This window comes from Myxocyprinus asiaticus, chromosome 7, assembly GCF_019703515.2.
Source record: "Myxocyprinus asiaticus isolate MX2 ecotype Aquarium Trade chromosome 7, UBuf_Myxa_2, whole genome shotgun sequence".
NCBI lineage: Eukaryota > Metazoa > Chordata > Actinopteri > Cypriniformes > Catostomidae > Myxocyprinus > Myxocyprinus asiaticus.
The window spans coordinates 16,369,292-16,395,620 of NC_059350.1; the positions used below are offsets into that span (position 1 = coordinate 16,369,292).

General features: G+C 37.9%; 1 protein-coding gene across 1 annotated transcript in view; it reads left to right on the forward strand.

Moving 5' to 3' along the window:
* Positions 1 to 19,113, forward strand: part of dctd (dCMP deaminase) — an 81,496-nt gene extending 62,383 nt beyond the window's left edge. Inside the window, exons 5-6 of the mRNA XM_051703028.1 lie at positions 7,375 to 7,471; positions 17,746 to 19,113. Of these exons, the coding sequence (XP_051558988.1) occupies positions 7,375 to 7,471; positions 17,746 to 17,848 (200 nt within the window). The 3' untranslated portion in view covers positions 17,849 to 19,113. The remainder of the gene's footprint in view (positions 1 to 7,374; positions 7,472 to 17,745) is intronic.
* Positions 19,114 to 26,329: the final 7,216 nt, after the last annotated feature.

A 26,329-nucleotide genomic window follows, 5' to 3' on the forward strand; every position in this document is an offset into this window, starting at 1 on the left:
GCCATCACGTTATAATCTAGCTGCATTAAGCGTGTGCGCTTGAGGGATGAGCATCCCCACGACAGAGTGCGCATCAGCTGGGTGCAGTTTCAATCTCTCCCCCTTAGATCAGGACATTCGCGCAACTTATAGAAGAGGCTCTTACCACAGAGAAATGTCATTTTTGGAGTTTGCAGTTATTTACCTGATCTGCTTCCGTATTATTTGAACTTAAATAAAGCTATAACGCATTAAATATAACTGCATTTAAGATGTAACGCCAGTGTGTTTCCTTTAAAGAGATTCGGCTCCACATATTCCAAAACGAGAGTGCTTCTGTATTTACTTATTTTGTATTTTTGCATTATAATTCCCTCATACTTTGTGATCTACATCACCTGAAGCTGCTTGGAAATTTTAGAGTGCATCTGGACTATGAGCTGTGTAATTCTTCCTCAGTCAGGCGTGAATTGTAGTGCTGCTCTAGCGCGTCATCATTAGAGTTTGTGATCTCATGTTACATTAAATGAGATCAAATGACTATTCGACAACAAAAAATGTTGTCGACAATTTTCTATTGTCAACATTGTAAATAATGTAGGCTAATCGTTTCAGCCCTATAGTAGATGATGTCACTACAGTGGTAACTATGTGTGTGCGAATGCTAGAGGGGGAAAAGTCTTCTCTGGTGTTCCGTTCCTTGTACGAGTTCTCATCTAGAAAGTTACTAAAGGAAAAGTACCAGGACTGTAGGTGGGAAAGGGCCTAATGTTGTCATTATTGCCACGAGAGACTTGCACAAACTTCACAGTGGGATGGATTGTCATGGCACTGTTGTGAAGACATGCGGGACATTCACTGATAGGCTCAAATGCGCGAGCACTGAATTTCATGTGTTAATAAAAGAAATTCTACCAATGATGCTAGTTATAACATCCATGTAACACCGTAAATTATAATGTTTATCTGCCCTGCTGTAGCTTAAAAAGATCATCCTATCGATGTAATGGGCTAAAAATTAGAATAGCATGAAGCATCCACATGCGCTATGTCTCCGCGGTAACGTGCTCAACAAGCCACATGATAAGATGCACGGGTTGACGGTCTCAGACGCGGAGGCAACTGAGGTTCGTCTTCCGCCACCCGGATTAAGGCGAGTCACTATGCCACCACGAGGATTTAGAGTGCATTGGGAATTGGCCATTCCAAATTGGGGAGAGAATTCATCAGTGGGATTTTTACATCCAGAACCAGACTGTTGTGCTTTGTTATATTGCGTTCTTCTATTGATAGATTTGCGGTTCCACATGATTGAGGCTCTATATTTGATATCTGAGCTTCTGTGTCGGAACTGATGTGGCTCCAGATGAGATGAGGGGAGACAGACAGAGACAGAGGTTCTCTATGGTCACCCTGCCATACTGAGAAGCCTGCAGTGGGTGTCACTCCAAAGAACAGCTTCTTTGGCTGGTTAGATATAGCCTACATGGTGACAGGCTGTCTTCTTCCTCTTATTTTTCCTTTTCCAAACCCTGCTCTGTTGTTATTTTCAATCTCTTCTTATCTGTTGAACTCTCTTAACACCCCCTTCCCTGCTCGCTCTCCTCCCCTCCAAGCCTTTTTGTCCTCATCTTCTCTTTCTCTCTCTTTTAGTTTACTGATCCCCTTCCATGTACTCTTGTGGCAAAGCTTACTGAAGCTGTGCTCTGAAGATAACATGACACACGCTCGGATACTGTCTGATCATCAGGATGCTGGGCCTTGCCCCGGCCCATCTCTCAGTGGGGTGTCAGCTTCTTCTCAATGCAGCGGCATCATTAAGGAACGCATATCGCTCCCTTTCGTCTCCTTCATGCTTACTCGTGCTCTATAGGATGCAGCAAATCACGGCTAAAAATTATTGTCCATCCTCATTAAAATTGCCCTCTGATGATGCCAGTCAGACAGAGCTGAACAAAGTAGATGTTGTTTAATGCTGAGTTTAAAAGAATAGAGTCAGAGGTGTCTTTGCTGGTTGTTTGTTCATTTTGAAGGTGTAAAGCTTATGTTTGTTTACCAGAAGTGAGAGTCTCTCTTTTAAAGCCTCACAATATGAGAAACGGATAAGCATCTCCATGGGAAAAAAAATGACGATATGGGGAATATTTGTAGATTTAGAAATGTGAATTCTCGCTAATTCCCCTGTAATGGCAAGCGTGCTGTATATTGGTTTTTGTGCATAGCAAACAATTTAATATTGCCGGTCCGTGTTCCACTAACTGAAAACTATTACGTAATTGAATTGCGACCAAAGTTAATTATTAAAATGGAGGCTTTTCCAGTCTTGCTGTTTGGTGCCATCGTTATATATATTTTTGTGCTAATGACACTGTTGAATTAAATCTATCTTCTGCCCTTTGTTTGCTTTAATACTATTCCCACTTTAATATGTGCCATGTCGGTCATTTGAAATCACTGCTCTTTGACTAAAAATAAGAGCACAGCACCTCTTCATCATATATCTCCATCTTTTGCAAGTTAATGCCACCAAAAGTGACACAAATGTGCCCAAAATTTAAACTGTGGGAGCAAAAAATGCCCTTATAATAAATTCCTCATTTGTAACATATGATCTTTCTTTATCAAGTCTGGGCTTCAGACAAAAAAAGAAAAAAGACTACTGATCCATTGGGCCCTAAACTGAAACATTTAGGAGCCAAATGGCTGTTTTTAGTTGCCAAATAACAGAACTGCTTGATTTAGTTTGTTGTTCAGCAGCAAGATAGAGAGCCGAAGAAAGACGGATGTTTACCGATTAATTGGCCGGTAGGTTTAAATAAATATATATACACCGATCAGCCACTACAGTCTTGTGTAGGTCTCCCTCGTGCCGCCAAAACAGCGCCAACCCACATCTCAGAACAGCATTCTGAGATGCTATTCTTCTCGCTACAATTGTACAGAGCGGTTATCTGAGTTACCGTAGCCAGACGGGCTGGTTTGATTATTTCTGTAACTGCTGATCTCCTGGGATTTTCACGCACATCAGTCTACAGAATTTACTCAGAATGGTGCCAAAAACAAAAAACATCCAGTGAGCTGCAGTTCTTTGGAAGGAAACGCCTTGTTGATGAGAGAGGTCAACAGAGAACGGCCAGACTGGTTCAAACTGACAAAGTCTACGGTAACTCAGATAACCGATCTGTACAATTGTGGTGAGAAGAATAGTATCTCAGAATGCTATTTTGAGATGCGGGTTGGCACCGGTTTGGGGGCACGAGGGGGACCTACACAATATTAGGCAGGTGGTTTTTAATGTGATATATATATTTATTGTGTGTGTGTTTTAAAAAAAGTTCCTAGTCTTTCCTTACTGTGACAGGTTGGCCCAGACACAGACTACAAGATCAATCTGGTGCACTTTGAGAGCAAAATTAAGAGGCTAGATCTATGAAGAACTTTGTGCTCTTGTAAACAGTGTTGTGTTTTAGTAGTAATTTAATCATAAACACATTGGTTGTATAGATATGAATTGTGATGACATGGCAAAAAAGTCACCCACAAAGCATGGTAAATGAGACTGAAACTACTCTGACCTACGGGCCGCCACAGTCTAGGTAATTAATGGGAAACACTGTTTACTGTATGATTCCCTGAGAAAGTGACTGACTCAAACTGCTAACCTGAGCTCCTGAGTTCAAACCCTTTTTGTGAATAATTTTGGCTGATTCATTTTAAAAACTAGGTTCAAAAGAGTCATTTGTCCACAAATCAGTCATCATGGCTCTTGCTGTGTTTGTTGTCTTGTGCAGCGAGTTAAACGTGAAACGTGACTTAAGACACATTGGCTTACTCTAAAGATGTTATTCAAAACTCATTTGATGAAATCTGAAGAAATTGCGTTTAAACGCGCACAAAGTATTCCCAACTCTCGTAAATGGCAACTAGAATTTAAATTCTTGTCGCAATAATTTTTTCCTGCTACACTTTTAGTCGCAGTCTGGAGATTTAGTTGCAGTCTTTTTAAATGGTGTTTGACAAAAGAACTCGCTTACTGTGTTTTAAATGCTTAGTACAAATATGTCCTCATATAGATTACAATTTTCCCATAAAATCAACTACAAGGGGCATATATTTCCGCTTGATGATAAAAAGTTAATTTCTGACACTAGATGGGGGCATTGAGAACGTGAAGACCCCCCCCCCCGAATATCTATTTCTGTAGCTATTCCTTCAGTGAGGAAGTGTTACTGCACTTTTTGAATGCAGTTCAGATTTGTCCTTTTCTCAGTCTCCATAGATAAGATGACACAAAATCATTTTCAATTTCCCTAGTTCCCGTGTTGATGTCCTCCTGCTCTCTGGCTCCTCGGTGCCGGCAGTAATATGTCTGAATCTTGTCACTTCCTTGTCCACTTTTCCTTTTTTTTTTTTTTTTGGAGGGACTGATGTGTACTTATCTTTAGAGAGCATTCTGGAAAACTGGCATCTCCAGAGCTCTGCTCCACCTTCCATCAGAGCCTTCCATTCTGTTGGACAGCTTGACTTCTTGGAAGACATTCAAGCAGCTCCAATGCTTATGCTCGGTTTTTTTTTTTTCTTTCTTTCTTTCTTTCAGAGGACATTTTTAAAGCATTTCTACATGGAAATACTTGATGCATTAAGGAAAAGGCTGCAGTAATATCACAACTTCGCCACTTTGTATTTTTTATTTCATTTTTTTATAAACTTAAGTGCTTGCATTTTTTATTTCCAATAGCCAGATAAGTCTAGGAGTTACAAAAGTAATTTTTTCCCCTGCTCCTTAAAATGTCACCACCAAATAGTTGTGATATGGGCATAGTCTGGGTGTGTTCCATGGTAATTTTAACCGTTTCCTCTCAAAAATTGTTCAAGTAATACTGTGGAGAGGCCCCATCTCATGCTTGTAATAACAGTGTTTAATGCAGTGGTTCTCAATTTTTTTTGGTTCACACCCCACTTGAAACAGGAAAAACTTTCTGTTTGTCACAGAAAAAAACGTTTTATTTAAAAGCACAGTGAAAACTGAAAGAAAAGTTACACTCTCCACAAAAAAAAAAAAAAAAAAAGGATCTAAATTCTGAACTTTTGTCACTACTAGGTTGTTGTGTTTGTTTTGTGAATACTTTGTGTTACATAAATACATAAATTAATTATGCCAACCCCTGGGCATAAACACAATGCAAATTGCACATGTTGTCTGCCAAAGACTGTATTACACGAGACACAAAGTTTTATTTCTGCTGGGGGCGATTTTGGACAATAATTTACACCTGATTAATGATACTGACAAACTTTAATAACCACTGGAAAAAAAAACAACAGAAAAAAAACTGACCTTTCTGACATAATTTACGTACATTGTCGTTCAAAACCATTATGACTTTTTAATCCATGAAACACAAGATTGAGGGATGAGAGGATTGTGTTTGTGGGCTGTCCAAGCTCCAAAATCACACATCAAAGCACATTAAAATTCGTCCATAACACTCGTGTCTTAGATTTCAGTTCTTCTGAAGCCATATGAAAGTGTTGTGTGAGGAACAGACCGAAATTTGAGTGTTAATTGACCTCTTCACCCATTTGAAAATGGTGCACACAAGTACATTTTTGTTTACATAAGTGCTGCGAGCACACCTGACGTTTTGGACTGTCTAGAGCTGCACGCGCAGGACGCGCTGTCAGGTGAAAGTTTAAACATGGCAGGGAAAAGGCAGATGAAAATAAATTGCGCACATTGGTTCTTGTGTGTATTGTCACTATTTTTGTTGAATGTGTGAAAGTGATAGAGATTTGAGGACAGGTCAGTCTTCCATGCCCCCTTACAATACCCCCCCCCCCCCAACGGGGCGCACCCCACACTTTGAGAACCACTGGCTTAATGATAGGTGGAATTTACTCTGCAAGTCATTTTGCCTTCGATTGGAGCACTTTACTCTCTCTTTGCAGATAAAAGTACTTTGAGACACTGTGTGTGTACTAGTGTTTTTTGGGGGGAGATTGGGCATATGTATACTGTCTGGTATTTTATCGGAGATTGCAACAACAGTTGGCAATGTAGGACTTCTCTTTTCATCTCCGAAAGCGTTATGAGTGAGAGGCAGTGTAATTGGTTTCACCAGATTCCTCGCACTATTTTGTAATGGGCTCTTTATAGAATCTCCTCATGGGTCGCTTGTGTGTAGTCAGCAGGAAGCTTAGAGGTGCTGCCAAATGCACTACATGTTTTAAAGATGCCAGCAGGGCAGATTTCCTCTCAATTGGGTTTGGTTGATATTGGCTTGAGCCTGCCATGACAAGTTATCGACTCACCTTCATTCGCCTCAAGCACAAGCACTCGTTCCTACCTAACAGGCTATTTAGTTCCCTGTGCTCTTTGGGCTTGCTTGTTTGAATTTATCCCTCTGTTTATGATCGACACGTCATTGGGTTGCCTGAATGAATAGTCGATAAATCTGTCTTACGGTAGGCCTGTATAATTAGACTCTGAATAGATGCATTTCTTAAGGGGAGGGTTTACGTGAGTCACTTTGTTGTATTAAAAAACAAGTAGATGGAGCAGAATAGAATGGAGGGGAATACAGGTGTTTTGAGATGCATTCAAACACAGCAACACACTGTCTTAAAAATCCAACGTTGTGGTGGAGCACTCAAAAAACGTGAGACGCAACACAATGGCCAGATTTTCCATCTAGATATGTATGGCTGTAGTGGTGGTGCTTTAAATGGGAATACATTTTTACTAATACCAGTGGTTAAATTTGGCCAAAATGACCCGGAATGGCATTCTGGGACCTTCAATTCAAAAAAAGAAGAAATAATAATTATCGGGGCTGTCACCATCAGGTTTGAGGATTCCCCCACTTGCAAAATCCAAATGTGGCACGTTGCCACATTAATACCGTGAGGCACAAGTGCTCTTTATCGTGTGCCCAAATACTCATGTTGCATTTGAAAGCAGCCATCTGTCAGGAAAACAGCATGCAGGTACCAATTGGAGTCGGAAATCTGTTCTACCAATACTGTAGAAAGACATATCAGTTATTTTATTTTTCTTACAATGATGGCAAATTGTTCTTTTCTTGTTTCTAAGCATAAGCATAAATCCAAACAAATTTTGGGAGCTTTATGCATATAACAAGAAAAAACTGTATACCATTGGGTTAGGGAAATAAAATTAAAAATATATACTTTGGAAACTAAACTTATTTTCTTACACAGTTTGGCTTTTCAAGTAAAAACCTTTTCTTCTTGTTTTAAGGATCTTAAGGTATTTTTACTGGAACATAAGACCACAATACTGATTTAGAAAATGTGTACTTTTGACATCCCTAGTGTGTTAGTGTGCCTTTTTCTCACCTACACTATCCTTCTTTTGCTTTTTCTGCTCTACAGGTATAAAGGATGTGATATATTTGTCAGACAAATACCACGACACTCCAGAAATGACTGCGTCCCGACGGCTGCTTAACTTGGCAGGAATCACATACAAGTGAGTTGGTGTGTGGCTTGGAAATGAAGCTGCTTCATTTGCATTCCTGTCAGTTTTCACTGGCCCATTCTAGCATACAATCAGGCTGTAACTGAGCTTGATCCTCATTCCTGTGTGTCCAGGGTCTGAAATTAAAACCTGCCAAGTGCCAGATACGGGTACATTTTTTTATTTGGCCAGTGAATTTCGCAGTGTGTGGGTGCTTTTTCCTTTTTATTAATGTCTGAGTCAGCTTCTAAAAGTAATGTTCAAGTTTTGTCCTCAAGGGGGCTCTGTAGGCCTACAGTCAATAAGGCTGCAAGTGTTTAGACAGAACATCTCTTAGCTAGTTTCCCGCTGCTCATCGATAGCCTCAGATAGCTATAAATCTAAAAGAAGGTTGAAGGCAAATTCAGGACCAATCATGTCATCTGGCAGAAGGTGAAACCACTCTCGGATTTCGAGTGGAAGTGCGTGTAGGTTTTAATTACCAACTCACCACACAAAAAAATTCTCTGGGAATGATTGCGTTACAATTCTAGAAGCAAGTGATTTTCATGGCGTTCAGTTCCATTAACGGTTCTTGACCATGCATCCTTTCGGCGATGTAAACAGAAAACCGGACTAAAATAAACTGTTTTTTCAGCGCTGCACCACTGCTACTGAATCTACAGGATGAGACATAGTTGTGGCCAAAAATATTGGCACCCTGGGTAAATAAGAACAAAGAAGGCTGTGAAAAATGTCTTTATTGTTTATCCTTTGGATTTTGAATTCAAAATATTCACAAAAATCGAACCTTTAATTGAAGGTGTGTGGGGGGGATCTCATAATCAAAAAAATATTTTTCTCCAAAACATGTTTGCCACAATTATTGGCACCCCTAGAAATTATTATGAGTAAAATATACAGTATCTGAAGTATATTCCCATTTGAATTTTAAATTTTGTACATGTACACCTGGGTGACTAGGAACATGAAATTGACTTCTTGTTTCACAGGGGTATAAATTTGAGGTAACACACAAGCCAAATTCCCTTAGTCATCTGTTACATTGGGTAAGACCAAAGAATAAAGTAATGATGTGTGGCAAACGGTTGTTGAGCTTCACAAAACGGGAAGTGGCTGTAAGATAATAGCTAAAGCATTGAAAATGACCATTTCCACTATCAGGGCAACAATTAAGAAGTTCCAATCAACCGGTGATGTTAAGATTCGGCCTGGAAGAGGATGTCTGTCTATATTGTCTCCATGCATGGTGAGGAGGATGGTTCGAGTGGCCAAAAATTCTCCAAGGATCACAGCTGGAGAATTGCAGAAATTTGTTGGGTCTTGGGGTCAGAAAGTCTCCAAAACCACAATCAGACATCACCTACATCACCACAAGTTGTTTGGGAGAGTTTAGGGAAAAACATCCTCTGCTCTCATCCAACAACAAACTCAAGCATCTTCAGTTTGTCAGACACTACTGGAACTTCAAATGGGACCGGTTTCTATGGTCAGATAAAACAAAAATAGAGCTTTTTGGCAGCAAACACCACAGATGGTTTGACGCACACAAAGAGGTAGCCATATGGAAAAGTACCTCATGCCCACGGTTAAATATGGTGGTGGATCTTTAGTGTTGTGGGGCTGTTTTTATGCCAGAGGTCCTGGACATCTTGTTTGGATACATGGCATCATGGACTCTGTCAAATACCAACAGATAAAAAATCTAAACCTGGCTGCCTCTGCCAGAAAGCTTAAAATAGGCTCTGGTTGGATCTTACAGCAGGAAAACAAAAATGGTTCACTGACCACAAAATCAAGGTTCTGCCATGGCCATCCCAGTCCCTGACCTGAACCCCATAGGAAATTTGTGGTTTGAACTGAAGAGGAGAGCCCACCAGTGTGGACCTCGGAATTTGAAGGATCTGGAGAGATTCTGTATGGAGGAATGGTCTCAGAACCCTTCGCCATGACTTCTGCAACCTCATTAGGGATTATAGGAGAAGACTCAGAGCTGTTAACTTGGCAAAGGGAGGCTGCTAAAGTATTGAATAAAAAAGTGCTAATAATTGTGCCACACATATATTTAACAAAAGTTTTTTTTTTTTTTTTAATGAAACTTGTGTTTGTAATTGTTTGATATCCATTAGAGGATAGGTTTTGTGAAATATTTTGAATGAAGGATCAAAAGGATAAACAATAAAGACATATTTTTCACAGCCTCCTCATATTTACCAAGGGTGCCAATATTTGTGGCTGCAGCTGTACAGCGCTACCAGTATTGTCCGATTCCCGAACGAATGACTCTTATGAGGTGGCTCATTAGTGAATTAACAATACTTACAGGTGCATCTCAATAAATTAGAATGTCGTGGAAAAGTTCATTTATTTCAGTAATTCAACTCAAATTGTGAAACTCGTGTATTAAATAAATTCAATGCACACAGACTGAAGTAGTTTAAGTCTTTGGTTCTTTTAATTGTGATGATTTTGGCTCACATTTAACAAAAACCCACCAATTCACTATCTCAAAAAATTAGAATACATCATAAGACCAATAAAAAAAAAAAAACATTTTTAGTGAATTGTTGGCCTTCTGGAAAGTATGTTCATTTACTGTATATGTACTCAATACTTGGTAGGGGCTCCTTTTGCTTTAATTACTGCCTCAATTCGGCATGGCATGGAGGTGATCAGTTTGTGGCACTGCTGAGGTGGTATGGAAGCCCAGGTTTCTTTGACAGTGGCCTTCAGCTCATCTGCATTTTTTGGTCTCTTGTTTCTCATTTTCCTCTTGACAATACCCCACAGATTCTCTATGGGGTTCAGGTCTGGTGAGTTTGCTGGCCAGTCAAGCACACCAACACCATGGTCATTTAACCAACTTTTGGTGCTTTTGGCAGTGTGGGCAGGTGCCAAATCCTGCTGGAAAATGAAATCAGCATCTTTAAAAAGCTGGTCAGCAGAAGGAAGCATGAAGTGCTCCAAAATGTCTTGGTAAATGGGTGCAGTGACTTTGGTTTTCAAAAAACACAATGGACCAACACCAGCAGATGACATTGCACCTCAAATCATCACAGACTGTGGAAACTTAACACTGGACTTCAAGCAACTTGGGCTATGAGCTTCTCCACCCTTCCTCCAGACTCTAGGACCTTGGTTTCCAAATGAAATACAAAACTTGCTCTCATCTGAAAAGAGGACTTTGGAACACTGGGCAACAGTCCAGTTCTTCTTCTCCTTAGCCCAGGTAAGACGCCTCTGACGTTGTCTGTGGTTCAGGAGTGGCTTAACAAGAGGAATACGACAACTGTAGCCAAATTCCTTGACATGTCTGTGTGTGGTGGCTCTTGATGCCTTGACCCCAGCCTCAGTCCATTCCTTGTGAAGTTCACCCAAATTCTTGAATCGATTTTGCTTGACAATCATAAGGCTGCGGTTCTCTCGGTTGGTTGTGCATCTTTTTCTTCCACACTTTTTCCTTCCACTCAACTTTCTGTTAACATGCTTGGATACAGCACTCTGTGAACAGCCAGCTAATTTGGCAATGAATGTTTGTGGCTTACCCTCCTTGTGAAGGGTGTCAATGATTGTCTTCTGGACAACTGTCAGATCAGCAGTCTTCCCCATGATTGTGTAGCCTAGTGAACCAAACTGAGAGACCATTTTGAAGGCTCAGGAAACCTTTGCAGGTGTTTTGAGTTGATTAGCTGATTGGCATGTCACCATATTCTAATTTTTTGAGACAGTGAATTGGTGGGTTTTTGTTAAATGTGAGCCAAAATCATCACAATTAAAAGAACCAAAGACTTAAACTACTTCAGTCTGTGTGCACTGAATTTATTTAATACACGAGTTTCACAATTTGAGTTGAATTACTGAAATAAATGAACTTTTCCACGACATTCTAATTTATTGAGATGTACCTGTATTAAGCAGTCGGAGCTGAATGGATAAATCTGAATTAATTGACTCGAAACAACCCAAGAACTGTTACTGTGTTATACTGTATGTACTGAACATTTAGTTTTGTTATAATGTGAAGGAGAAAAAAGACTTTCAGGCATTTAGATATTTCATAAATAATAAAATAGTAAAATTATTTTAAAAAAGCATTTAAACATTCATACAGTATAGTTTATTTGTCTCTCATGTCTGTCAAATTCACTTTTAAAATGCAATCAAATTTTATTTTTATTTTTTTAAGTTGACCTGCAAGAAATCTGACTGCCTGGTAAATTTGTTTTTTCATCTACCAGCCACCTTGGCTGGTAGGCTAAAAAGTTAATTTTGGACCCTGTGTGTGTGTATGTGTGACCTGAAGCCTCAAAAACCCTCTGTGAGCATTCGAAAAGATACACTCTTGGAGAAGAATGAGTTGGTATCACAAGAATTCACACCATACCACCTTCATAATAACCTCAAATGTCTGAAGCACTGTAAACAGCCATTACATAAAGTCACTGCTTATTATCAACATAATTATGAGGTTTTATGGTAGTAGTTAGTGGTAATTGTTGAGGCAAGCACTATTGCTCATACTTGGGGTTAGGGGCTTTTCAAAATAGCAAAATTACAATAGAAATTCGGTACATAACTTGTCCTATGCCATTTGTGCTACGGACATGCATGATACTAAAAACCATTTGGCTTGTTTGAGAGGTGTGCTGTTACTTTTATAAGCAATCAGACTTGCGGTCTCTGCCTGGTGGATGATAAAGCAGGCAACAAAATCCCATAGACTTAAATTAAAGGAGGGACCTTCTAGGGAGCAAAATATTTTAGAAACTTCAAGGTGGGCTCTTTTGACTTGGGCTACGAAGTAACCACAGAATAGCAACCACATTACAAGGCAATAATAATTACTCAGCTTCTGCATAGCAATGCAGTGCCCTGGCAACAAATGCAATAAAGCTATGGGTTGTTCAGTACTCCAGGACAAGGTTACTTCAGCTTTTTCTTGAAGATTGCAATGCATAGCAATACTCGCATTTAATCATAAAATGTAAAAATCTAGTTGTTTACATAATATGTCATTCCTCAAATGCAAGCTTCAGTATTTACAAGTGCAAATGCATTCTTTTAGTTTAAGTATTTGTGTTGAGATGAGGGTTAGAAAGAGTTTCGTGGTTTTCTGGCATTAGTTTTTAGTCTTATGAACGCACCAAGGAGAGCTAGGGGGGATGGCAAGATTTTTTGGTGAATAACGACTTTTTGTCTGTTTCTCCCCCAAAGCTATTTTATGTCTACAAAAGTCATGTAATATAGCACAAGATTCATATGGACTACTTTTATGACATCTTTAAGATGCGTTTTGCTTGACCGCTCCAGTCCCCATTCATTATAATTGCATGGGAAAGAGAGACCAGTATATACATTATATACCTTTTGTTTTCCATGGAAGAAAATCAGACAAGTTTGGAAAGACTTGAAGTTGAGTATAAATGATGACAGAATTTTCATTTTTTAGTGAACTGTTCTTTTAAACGCATATAATTTGAGTGAAGATGTCCTTCACTCTTTGTTTAATGAGATACAGGGTTAACTGTCGACTCGACTGAACTCTCAGTTGGGTTTGCAGTCGTAACACAGCGCTCTTTATGTTAGAGAGAGCCAGCGGGATCCACAGCATGAGAGGACAGGACGGAATTCTCATCTTACCAGTCGTATGTACACACTATATATAGATGCATGGTAAATATACTCAGAAGACTTTCATCAGAGGCAGATCAAACAGAACTGGAGGGACATGAGCCCGAGGAGACAAAAGGAGTAGATCCTCCTGAAGATGAAGATCAGGAAATCCTTGAAGATACTTTCATGCTGCTTGTCTGTCTTTGAGTGTAGCAAGGTTAATTCCCCTGCTGCTTTTTGAAGGCTGTTCTCCATGTAAGAATATACTTACAGCATACTATGAATTCAGCCCTTCGATTGCACAGCCAATGGCTATTTAATAAAACATATTAAAATGGATCTTGAAATCAACACAAATTACTAGTTTGTTGACCCTAAGAATGACCTGCAGTAGTAGACAGTATTTTGGGGAATTTCTTTCAGTGTCAGATGAAGTAGATTGATGTATGTGCAGAAGTATTGTTGAAATCTCACCTTTGCTGAGCACAACTGTGCATTGTGAATTCTGAATTCAACTGAAGCTGGCTTTGCATTAAGGAACATAGAAGAGCGAGAGAAAGCTTTGGGTGTTCATGGACAGTCTTTGAATACTTTGGTGCCGTTAGAGTCTCTGTTTAGATTAAAAGTGCAGTATGTAAGATTCATAAACCCTTGTTATTAATGACACCTGTGGCCATTAATGAACTGCAGCCAGCTACCTGTTGCTCGTGCTCGCGCACACACTCCATAGGGACGCGAGCATTGACCAAAACAATGACGTAATGTACAAAGAGACTGAACGGGATTCACCAACATCATGCTGACAGATGAGGTAGCATAATTAAAATTACACAGTTATGATTGTTTTACTACAAACTTTGAGATTGTATATTATATTTGACTCTCCAGTGCTGGAACAGGGCTATAACAAAGTGTGGATATAGGTCTGACTATGCGAGACTGTAGTTTGAAGTAATCACTTTTCTTTGCATGATACATTGACTGCACTTATACGAAAGCCTATGTCGGTGTTAGCTAGCTAGCCAGCTTTATCAATAGCTGTTAGCTAAATTTGGTGGATGATGACAGTAGTGCCCAACCGATCGGGCGGCCGATATTAGCCTTTCACCGATATATCGGTATCGACGTATATTTTACAGAAATGAAATATTTTTTTCAGAACATATAATGCAGAAAACAATGCTTTAGAATTGGTGTCACAGCGTAGTTTGTCCAGCAGAGCGCACTCCGACTCCATTGTTTACAGAGCTGACTCTGAGCTGACGGAGGTTCTGCAGACAGGGCGGAGTTAAACCGTGTGGATTTGAGCGATCTCTTCTCCTTAAATTGCTAACTAATTTGTTAAATACATACTGGAAAGTTAATAAAAAATGACCCCATCATTTTATATAACTAATATAACGTTAACCATGTCACTTATGTCTGTTTGCTGTTAGCCAGCTATAGTTTGTCAGTGCAGTCAGTAATGTAGCAGATTGAAAGGTAAACATCAGAGCATCTTTTTGCAGCTCAGCAGACAACGCTGCGGTGGTGGATTGTGTGTGGTGAGTGTTGTTTTCACGCTTTGAGTGAGACACAATGCTGGAAAGTAAATAAAATCAATCTTTTACTCTCCGTAGCAATGAGCTTACAGCTAACTAGCTAACCACGTAGCTACTTTCATACCTTGTCAGCATGTAAACATGTATTCACACAGTTTGGTACACCTTCAACCGAACAATTCCAGTCTTTGCATTTATAAAATGTAATATTTAAAAGTCTGGTTTTCCAGACATTAAAATAGGATATGTAATAAAAGTAGATTTAATAGTATATTTGCCCTGTGTAAATAATAATATATAGGAACAATATCTAAAATAAATGAGGGGTGATAAATACTAATACAACAGGCTGGAAAAATAGTCTCCTGTAAATATATTTTGAATGTGTTGAAACTTGACACCGGGCGACGCACCCTAAAAACGGCACCGTTAGATCGGTTTCATGCTGAAAAGCTGCTTAAAAGTACGTTGCTGTTTTTTTCCTCACTCGTAAATGTAAATGAATGTAAATGCCAACACCATCATATGTGTCGAAAGGATTGATGCCTGTCACGCAAAACATGAGCTTATTGATGTCATAAAATATCAGTCTGCTTTTTTATTCCATCAGTTACTCCTGGTCGGAGGCTGCCGTATATATTTAGTTTATACATAGGGTTACGTCCTACCTACACTACCGTTCAAAAGTTTAGGGTCACTTACTCATTCTTTTTTTTTTTTTTTTTTCTTTCACATTTTAGAATAATAGTGAAGACATAACTTTGGAATAATAGAAATGGAAATATGGGAATTATGTTGTGACTAAAAAAATCCAAAATAAATCAAAACTGTGTTATATTTTAGCATACTCAAAGTAGTCACACTTTACCTAAAATTTGCAGACATGTACTCTTGACATTTTCTCAACCAACTTCTTGAAGTATCACCCTGGGATGCTTTTTAAACAGTATTGAAGGAGTTCCCATCTATGTTGGGCACTTATTGGCTGCTTTTCTTTATTATTGGGTCCAAGTCATCCATTTCAAAAACTTTTTTTTTTTTTAAATAAAATTTTAGTTTTGTAATTAAATTAATATGTTGGCACAATTATATTTTTGTCTACAAAACTAATTTCAAACATTTAAGCATACGCCATCAGATCAAAAGGTTAAGATCATGAGAAACATTTAAGGTAAGTGACCCCAAACTTTTGAACGGTAGTGTAAATTTGATGGTGCAACGGTCAAATATTTAGTAGAGTGTAAATTGTGACTTAGTGCCCATTTACACCACAACTTGGCTAAGTTGTAACGTACGTATAGCTGGTGCAACCGGCCCCTGATGTTTATTTAGCTATTTGTTTTATTTTTATTTATTATTTATTTTAGTGGTCAGCAACTGACTTATACTAAACATACAGTACTCATTTTTATTAAGCTATTTATTGTATTTTTATTTATTCTTTATTTTCTCAGTGTTCATTTCTAGAATTTGTTGAAAATGTGTAATAATGTCAAATGTTCTTTGATAAAAATATTTAAGAAAGCTGCCTTCTGAGTACCTTTGCATAGTCATATCAGTGCACAATCCACATAGAAAAGGTCTGTTTTCATTCCAGCTCAAAAATGAGCTATATCGGTCACCATATCGTTAATCGGTGAATTTTCCCTCTCTAAAAGCGGTATCGGTCTCAAAATCCCATATCAGTCGGGCTCTATATGACAGTAGCTGTTTATAAAATAGACTGTACATTATAAATATGTTGACACAATTCAGTATTGATGTGATTCCATCACAACTGTCATTTTGATATATCGATGCGCTATTGTTTTATAATAATAGAATGTATATATTTTCTGTATAACCAAGTTATGTTACACTAATGAATGGAGCTTTTTGCATTACCTTGAACATTGTCTAGCATTAATTTCATGTGTTATTGTAGTTTATCTTGCTGAATAATTACAGATGAACATTATGTCAGTTACTGTGAATCAGCATATCTGACTTTTAGTATAAAGAGAAGATCGTTGAAATTATTTGAAAGTTATGAAGCAAGGTAGCTTGCAATTCGTCAGCGTTAGCAGGCAAGATCAAGTCAGCTAAAATTACACAGATCAATCCTTATGGCACTATATTTCACAGGCTTTTCAGTTATGTAAGCTGACCTGTCCAATAAGAAGAACACCAATTCAGGGTCGGTTTTGATCCCCAAAACAGAAAGGTCCCTCCAGGAATCAAATGCCCTGCCGGTGTTCACTCTAGTTTTCGCTCAACCACGATCACGTTTCCGCTTAACCAGATGGGATTCAGTAGATAAATGTTTTTTGTGGCTTACTCCGAGTTTGTGTCGATGTTGTGCGGGGAGCCTGATGTTTGCTGGATTCCTAGTGTTGCAGTTTGTTGTCACTGTTGAATAGTGGAAGAGACGCTATTGTCTGAGGCAGGGCTCTCGGGAGCATGCATAAACATCACATCCTTTGGATTTTCCCAGCAAAACCGACCCGCTCCCTTTACATGAAAATCAGTCTACAGGCTTTAATAGGCAACCTAGGAAGTCCGGGAATGGCCCATTTCTTAAGTTGCGTTACAACCCGTTCACACATTGGCAAAGAAAAGGCGAGTATTACATGAAAAATTTTACATATAGCACCTTTAACTTGTTATTATGAATCTCAAACTGAGAGGGAGGGGTTAACAGAAGAATGAAAGGTAAAAAGAACAGGGAAGAGAGTGAACTGAGGACAAAAAAAAGAGGAGAACAGGGTTTGTGAAGCAGCACAAAGGATAAAGGCTAAAAGTGTGAAAAGGAGTTTACCACCTGCTGGTTTGGTTCTTCTTGGCAAGGCATTTCCTCTTGAGTCATTGGGGTACTTGGTCCCTGGCCATTGCCTTATGGAGGGGTTGCTGCTTGGGTTTTCGATAGAGGAACAGTTTGTAATTGGGTTCTCGAAGCTCAAGGATTCTGAAGGGAATTGGCTGGACTGTTTCAGAATAATGAGGACAATAAGGATTTTCTCATTTCATCAAGGTGCTTTAACAGGACAGCTGAGATTTATGTGCCTTTTAAGAAACAACTACTTGCATTTTATCTTTCTTATTTTAGCATATGTCAGTAATAATTTTGTCTGTTCTTATTTCTCTGTCCTGCAGGCAGTTCGAGCCAAAGCGAGGCAGGATTGTCATAGATTTTAATTCAATCAACCACTCCGGATTGAACGGTGTCAATGGCTTTGAGGGGATTCAGTCACCATAAACAAAGAAACTTGGTTTATAACACCGAATATTCAAAACACAGAGATACATTGTTTTTCTTACCTGTGTGCTGGTGAAGGTCCTCATGGTTTTGACAGTGATGACTGATGTAGACTTATATAGTTCACTTTTACACTTTGTTTTTAATGTTACTCTTTGAACTTGCTGGATTTAACTTTTGTAAAATGTTGAATGTATTTCTCTTATGTTCTGCTTCTTAATGTATTAATTTCCATGTAAGACATAAACAGGTTAATGGTGATATGGGTTGGTGTACTTTTTTAATTGAATCTTTTAGAGTAATTAGTATGATGAGTTGACATTAATGAGAACATTAAAATCAAGCTGGAGGCTGAAATAAATCCTTACATTTTGAGCTTTTTCATGTTATATAAAAAGATCAGATGTAACTTACATGTACATAAATGTATAGTGAAAATGTTCCTGAATTTTTAGATACACTACTTAGACTAACTATACAGAAACGATTTGTTCTGTCAATCCACGCTTCAAAGTTCACATTATATTTTGCATGTTGTGGCGACATTTAACCCACAATATTATTTTTCTCTTAAATAAAAAGAGCTTGTGATGTCCCAGTTAGTTCTGACAATTTTAATTTTGCAATGTAAGTTTTTAATAGAAGATTAAAACATTTAAAAATGGAAGCATGTGTTCAGGTGGAGCTGTTTGCAACCGTTATATGTGGTTATACCAGGGTCACTCAAAATAAAACACTCATTGTATGTATATTATATATTATAATATAAATCAGAACTGCCCACATTTGGTTATAATCTTTGTGTCATACTTATTACATTGAACTGTTTAACATCACATTTTTTTAACAGGTCAAAGGTCTCTTAAAACTATATGTTGACACAATAAATTCTCTCTGAGCATAGCATGAAAACTATGAAGTATTATAACAAAGATGGTTACATTGCATTGAGAGTAATGGCAATGATCACATCATTTTGTCACTTCAAATGAAAAATCTATTTCTCCAGGAATACAGAAATGCAGAGATCTTGTCTTTTAAAAACAAACAAAATCTTCATGCAGACTGACAAGCATTTGATGTAAGGGGTTGTATTGCATTACATTTCTTGTCATATGTATGGTTTGCTCAAAATGACTTTTCACTATAAATACCACTACTGAATATAAGACTCTGAAAGATTATGGTAGTTAATACTGGTCTGTTCTCAGAATTAAATTACTCATGACCTGCCTTGGAATAAATTTGAGTAGTAATGTAGGTCACCATGTGTCACTTTGATTGATGAGGGGGCGTGGCCGGAAGTAGTTGTCAGATGATTATGTTTGATAACAATAGCCAGAAGTAGACTGGATGTCTGTTTGAGATATAACAATAGACCGGATGTTTTGACGGGGATGTGTGTTTTACGACTGATAAAGATTGAGAGGATGTGTGTTTTGCTAGATAGGATGTGTGTTTGACCACTGGTTTGACCATTGGTTTGTGGTTAACAGATGGTTGTGAGTGATAAACATGTGCCGAGTGGTTTAAAAGGTGTTTTCCTGAATGTGGATAAGTCAGCACATTTAGAAAATATTCTGAAGGTTGTTGACCATGGCTACTGAAATGACTTCAGATCGACTTTTTCTATCAAAGAGAGTGTGGGGTCAGAGTTTGACCAATTTTCTCAACAATACTCTATAGTATCAAGTATCAATTTCATTTGTCTGGTATTCATCTGTGTATGTACGATTTTGAGCAAACAAATTGTGAACAACATGGATGTGGGTTGTGTGTGGGCCGAAAACCCATACTTGTTTTTCACGTAAAAACTGGAATGCGTTCTATAGTCAAGTTTGGAAAGATTTGAACGATCAAGGAGATTAGCTGCTATTCATCTGAGAATGGGACGGTATGACGTTTCCTTACCCCAGATATCGGGTGGTGGGTGACCATACATGAAAGAAACCGGAGGATTACGTCTACATATTCGTCTGCGAAACCAAGTCGAGCCTCACCAAAAATGTTTGTCCAATCTCTGAGACTGAGTGTTCAGATGGTGTGAGGCGTACGATCTCTACGTTCGAATTAAAGATAAAATGTTTCACCCCGAGATGTGTGTGTGTAGTCACAGAAGCTAACATGTAACACCGCCCACCTGCTACAATGTTTATGTCTCAAGACAACGTTTCATTCTGTTAATTCTGCCAAGTATAAATTAACGTTAAAACAAACGCACTTACATGTTTAAGTTTAAAATTCTAGGTATAAAATTAATGTTAAAAAACGAGCTTGCATCTGCCATTTAACAAACTTTAATGTTTCTAAGTTTTAAAGTACAAAGACCTCAATATGTTTAATTAATCATTTACATTTATTCTGAATCATAACACTATTTAAACATGGTTATCAACTTAATTGAGATAGTGAAAACAATTTCAAAGTAATTTTTGAATATTTTCTAAGTTATTGAGTCAGTAGTTTACCTCTTCAACAGCTATTTCCTCTTCTGGACATGAGGATGTTTTGGTCATGTAGCTTTCAGATAAGATTGATTATGTACTGTATGTCCTGACTGGTACTTCTGACCGTCGTAATGAATGACTCAGGAAATGCTAAGCACAAACTTGTTGGCTTCTACAAAAGTAAGATTGAAACAAATTAGATGTAAGTACTGTTAATTTCGTTAAAACAAAATGTACTTTCACCATTAACAAACTACCATGTTTTAAACTTGTGATGTTTTTAAAGCACATACACTTCATTATAATTTATATGTTTGAAATTGAAAGTCACATTTATTCTCTTATCAATCATAAATGTGTACACTATTTAAAGGTTATTTTTGTATTTTATTTTATTTTTGTATTTGTTTTTTTTTTTTTTTGCATAAACCTGAAATAATGTAAAGAATTAATTAAATATTTTAAATGATCATTTTGTATCTCTCTCTGACTACCTTAGTCTATAAAGTTAACAATGTAATGATTTTTCTGATTAACATTTGTTATTGATTCATATAGATAACAAAGAAAAGCAAAACAAATATACACAGAAATAACATTTAACCCCCACTATTACCCCTCCCCCTTCTAATCCCCAACCCCACCCTGACCCTCAACAACATCCCTGTGGTCACTCATGATTATAGACACACACACACACACAAAAAACCCCATATATATATATATATATATATATATATATATATAATAATCACACACATTTAAAACTAAACTTCTCTCTCCACTGCCCTTCCCCGAGAGACAATGTAATGATTTTAAAACACTACAACTAGATTGCTTAACACAATATTCCATATCATTCCCTCTTCTACAAAAGCAAAGTTTAAACGAAATGTTTAATTGGGTGTAAATACTTTTAATTCTACTAAGTTTAAACTAATATCCATAAGCAAGAGTAAACTACTGACTCAATAACTTATTAGAATCTCTTGAAAGAAACTAAAATGTTTAATTATCATTAACATAGTACAATTTAAAAAATAATTTGAAAATTAAGTTGATAACCATGTTTAAATAGTGTTATGATTCAGAATAAAAGAATAAATGTAAATGATTAATTAACCATATTGAGGTCTTTGAACTTTAAAACTTAGTAAATAAAAAGTTAAAACATGAAAGTTTGTTAAATGGCAGGTGCAAGCTCATTTTTTAACATTAATTTTATACCTAGAATTAAACTTATTTAAATGTAATTAAATATTTGTTTAAATGTACTTTGTATTTCTTGATGCTGTGTGATACACGTTGTTGTGTTTAGTAGCCCAGTCGTATGAAGTGTATGTGCTTCAAAACTTTGTAAATAAAAATTTTAAACATGATAGTTTGTTAAATAATCATTGTAAGTGCGTTTGTTTTAACATTAATTTATACTTGGTAGAATTAAACCTATTTAAATTTAATTAAATATTTGTTTAAATTTAAAGCCACAAATATCACTTGCTGGAGAGTTGTGGGGAGGCGAAACATTGTCTTGAAACATAAACATTGTAGCAGGTTGGCGGTGTTACACGTTGGCCTCTGTGACTAAGCACACACATCTCGGGGTGAAACATTTGATCTTTTAATTTGAACATAGAGATGGTGTGAGACGTACAATCTGAACATTCGATGAATATTTGAGAAGATCTCATTCATAATGGGCAAGACTTTCCACTGAAATAAAAACTTCATTTGAAACAGCTGGTTGTGCTCGGTCTCAGAGATTGGACAAACACGTTCAGCGACGCTCGACTTGGTTTCGCAGACGATATGTAGACGTAATCCTCGTTTTCTTTCGTGTATGGTCGCCGACCACCCGATACTTGGGGTAAGGAAGTGTCATACCGTCCCATTCTCAGATGAATAGTGGCTAATCTCCATGATCGTTCAAATCTTTCCAAACTTGACTGTAGAACATGTTCCAGTCTTTTTGCGGGTCTTCGTCCCACACACAACCCACATCCATGTTGTACAATTTCACTTCACAATTTGTTTGTTCAAAATCATACATACACAGACGAATACCGGACAAATGAAATTGATACTTGATACTATCAGAAGGATTTTTGAGAAAATTGGTCAAACTCGGACCCCACACTCTCTTTGATAGAAAAAGTCGATCTTCAGTCATTTCACTAGCTATGGTCACCATACTTCAGAATATTTTCTGAATGTGCTGACTTATCCGCATTCAGGAAAATACTCACCTTTTAAACCACTCGGCACATGCTTATCATTCACAACCATCTTTTAACCACAAACCAATGGTCAAATCAATGGTCAAACACACATCCTTTCAAACTTTCAGTCGCAAAACACACATCCTGTCAAAACATCCGGTCTATTGTTATCTCTCAAACAAACATCCGGTGTACCATTTCCAGCTATTGTTATCTCTTAAACAGACATCCGGTCTACTTCCAGCTATTGTTATGAAACATAAATATCTGGCGACTACTTCTGGCCACGCCCCCTCATTAATCAAAGTGACATATGGTGACCTAAATTACTACTAATGTGCTAGCTAGCACACATCAGTCATGCAAACAAACCATGTTTGAGATTTTACAAGAATCTTCTTTTGTCAGTATAAATAAGGAATAATTGATTTGGACCGTTGAATTTTTTTTAATTAATGCAGACCCCGAGGTGGTAATGCGGCCACGATGCGGGCGTGCATTATTTTTCAATAATTTAGCGGTCAAGAAACAATTATTGTGCATATACCATGGTTACCACACTTCAAGATATTTTCAGGTTTTCATCCCTAAAAAATGTTTGTGTGTCGAACTACTTTCTTATGCCACAGATTCAGCTCTTGCTTGGATACAGCCCAAGCCTTCATTACTAATTCTAAAGTGTCACTTTAAGTGCTTAGAACAGCCTAAGCTATAATGGAGTAAACAGCTAATCAGAATCAGACATTCAACAGTGCCATGGTATAATATAACACATTCTGCTTCATAATATCTCAAGTTTCTAAAAGGATTTGTATTATAGCTGGGTCCTGCTGGCATTACACCACCCACTGGTGTTTGGTTTTGGTTCAAATATCCAGATGTAATTGGCATTACTGATCTCTAGATCATGATGAACCTTAGTCTAAAAGTTGAAGTGTGCAATTTTTGCTCCACTAGTGGCACCAAATGGAATTGCAAAAATAATGACTTGCCACGTTTCCACTGTCGGTCCAAATAAAGGAGGTGCTAGTGCGTGTCAGGGCCAGTTGCATTCCCACTGTCACTTCCGGGGCTTCATCGAGCCTCCTCTGGGCTTCCTCGGGGCCAGTGGCCTTTGGCCCACTGATTACCCATGGGCCAAACAAGGCCAACTGAGGATTGAGGCGGGGTCAATGTCTAAGGCGGAGTTTCGCTGAGTCGGGTCAGCACCAAGATCGCCGAACTTGCCAAGTTGTGTATCCAGCGCACAATGGTACAGGTTTTGGAAAAATGAAAAAAATTGTGTGCACAGTAAGACGCACAATGGACAAATCAGTGCTCAAAGGAAGAACTTTCCACGGTTCGAGATCATTGGCAGTGTTAGTGGAGAGACCACTCAGGACACCATGGAAGTTACAGTTGGTGAGTTGCCATCGTTAACTTATCTTGCTAGCTAGCTAATATTTACATACGATATAAACTTGATTTTCTAGATAACATGATAAATCGGCTTGGGCTTCCCTCTTACTTGTGAAATGGGCGGGGGGGTTGTGACATTGGCATCAGGATGGCATATTAAAGGTGGGTTTTATTACAATGCTGCAGGGCTATTGGCCCAATGGTGGGAACGCAGATTGATTTTGGTCTTGTGGCTCAAGGTCCGAGGCTGTTGGCCCCAGCTTGCCAGTTGTTCACTTTGGCTTTCACTGGCCTGATGGTGGAAAGTGGCTACTGTTTCTAAAATGTTTCCTGACCAATGCCCCTACCTGCCATTAATGGGGATAGCCCTGCCCTAAACTAAAAACAAATTATTAGACAATGTTGTTATATTGAGCTGGTCAGGATAATCAAACAGCAATGTTCTGATAGTGCCACAGAAGGTTTTTGCATAATCACCCTAAGAATGGCTTATAGTTGTCTCTGCATTAAAAACATTACACACTTACTGGAGAAGCAGCAGATATTCATATAAAGGGCTGGAGCAAAGTATCAGCCCAATGGGGATGTTTCCACTGCTGCAATGAAACTTTTGATTCCAAATCAATTAAATATGTAAAATACTTTACATATGTTATTTGTAGACAATCTCCATAACTGTTCAAGTTATAGTAGCAAGAGTTCCTAAGACAATGAAACCAATACAATGAGCTCTTAAAAATAGTTAAATAAACAAATTTAGCTAAATGCATATCATAGGTATCATATTGATTAGATGACTGTTAAGGATGCTGAAGATGGCTAGAACAGTTAAAGCCCCCCTGGATGAATTATACATTCACTTACATATGGTAGTGTAGAACACAAATGTTCTTTGTCGCTGTCTATACAGGCATATCTGTTTGCCATTACTGAGAAAGTCATTCAAACTATTGTCTTAACAGCACCATAAACCAGAGCAGAGTACATGATTGGAGACCAATTGCTCACAGACAGTTGAGATCTGAGAATGTTTGAGTGATTTAGCCTATCTTACATTCTTTTCTCAGTAACCATAAGGAACCCATTCTCTTCAAAGCAGCCTTTCAGCTCTTGAAGTGGTACTTGTTTCAAGTGTCTTTACATATACAGGTAACACATTAAACAACAATAAGAAAGAATGCCACCTCCAAAATGTAATTTTATAGGTCATTCATTTATTGCTGCACAGTGAAAGCACCCCATACAGTATGACATGTATTGTGTGTTAACTGTTTTGGCCGTTTTAAGTGTCCTTCAATGATTTAACATCAAAAAACGTACATGCATACTGTACAATACAATTAAGAGCCTGGATGAAACTGTTTGGACAAAGGAATTGTATCTTTCTCATTCACAACTGCCAGAACTCTGCAATGAATGAACAGACCACATCAGAAGTTAATGGCATGGAGAACTTTCATCTCCGTCAGTACTTTGTGAATAAGCAGACTTACGTCGATATCTATTTCAGACAGTAGCTCTTCAGTAAGGGTGAACATATCAAGCTGAATTTAAACAAGTTGTTTTATTAAAAAGTGACTCTTTTTCTATCTATCATACACACGCAGCAGGTGCGCAGACAGGGAGTCAAGTCACACAAAGAATGAAACCGATACGCTAGGTTTTTAAATGGCACATTTAAACACACACACACACACATAGAATATATGTATGACTTTAGAGAGCATGTCAATATGAAAACAGGCAAGAAATAGATATTACAGTGTGACTTTAAGGTTAAAAAATTAGGATGTCTGATGTGTTGTCGCTCCATAACAAGCAGACATTGCAGTTTTTCCTACTTTACAACTTGTTGACAGTTTTGCCACATCCCTTGGTGAATGTTGTAATGCCCTGATAAGCTGCACACCGGGACAGGTGGATTCTCTGACATCACGATCCGCGTATATCTTTTCCGTTACGATATTATCCATAATGAGCAAATTAAAAGTTTATCATACTGTCACTTGAGAGCGAAATGCAGTCTCAATGACTGAAATCCGATACCGCTGGAAGTGTTTGAGTGGAGATATTCGTATGCCGCTAATGCCATAGAGCCAATGGCAGTTGGGGCACACCAATATGTCCGCTCGGACACTTCCGGTGGCTTCACCTTCTGTTGGCAATTTACTGTTGCATCAGCAAATCCACTTCTATATACTTACAGTATATATCAGTGGTACCAACTAATATGAGTGCTGTCATTGCTGAGTTGTCATTGAGTAGGTACATTTAGTTTATACTTTAAGGAAATAAATATTCTGTTGTTGTTGTTCCATTCTTTAAGTAAAGATGTTGTTAATATGATGATTAAGTCAGCTTATATATGAAAATTGCGAAATGCAATAATTAGACCTATCTTTTCTGCCTGGTTTCGT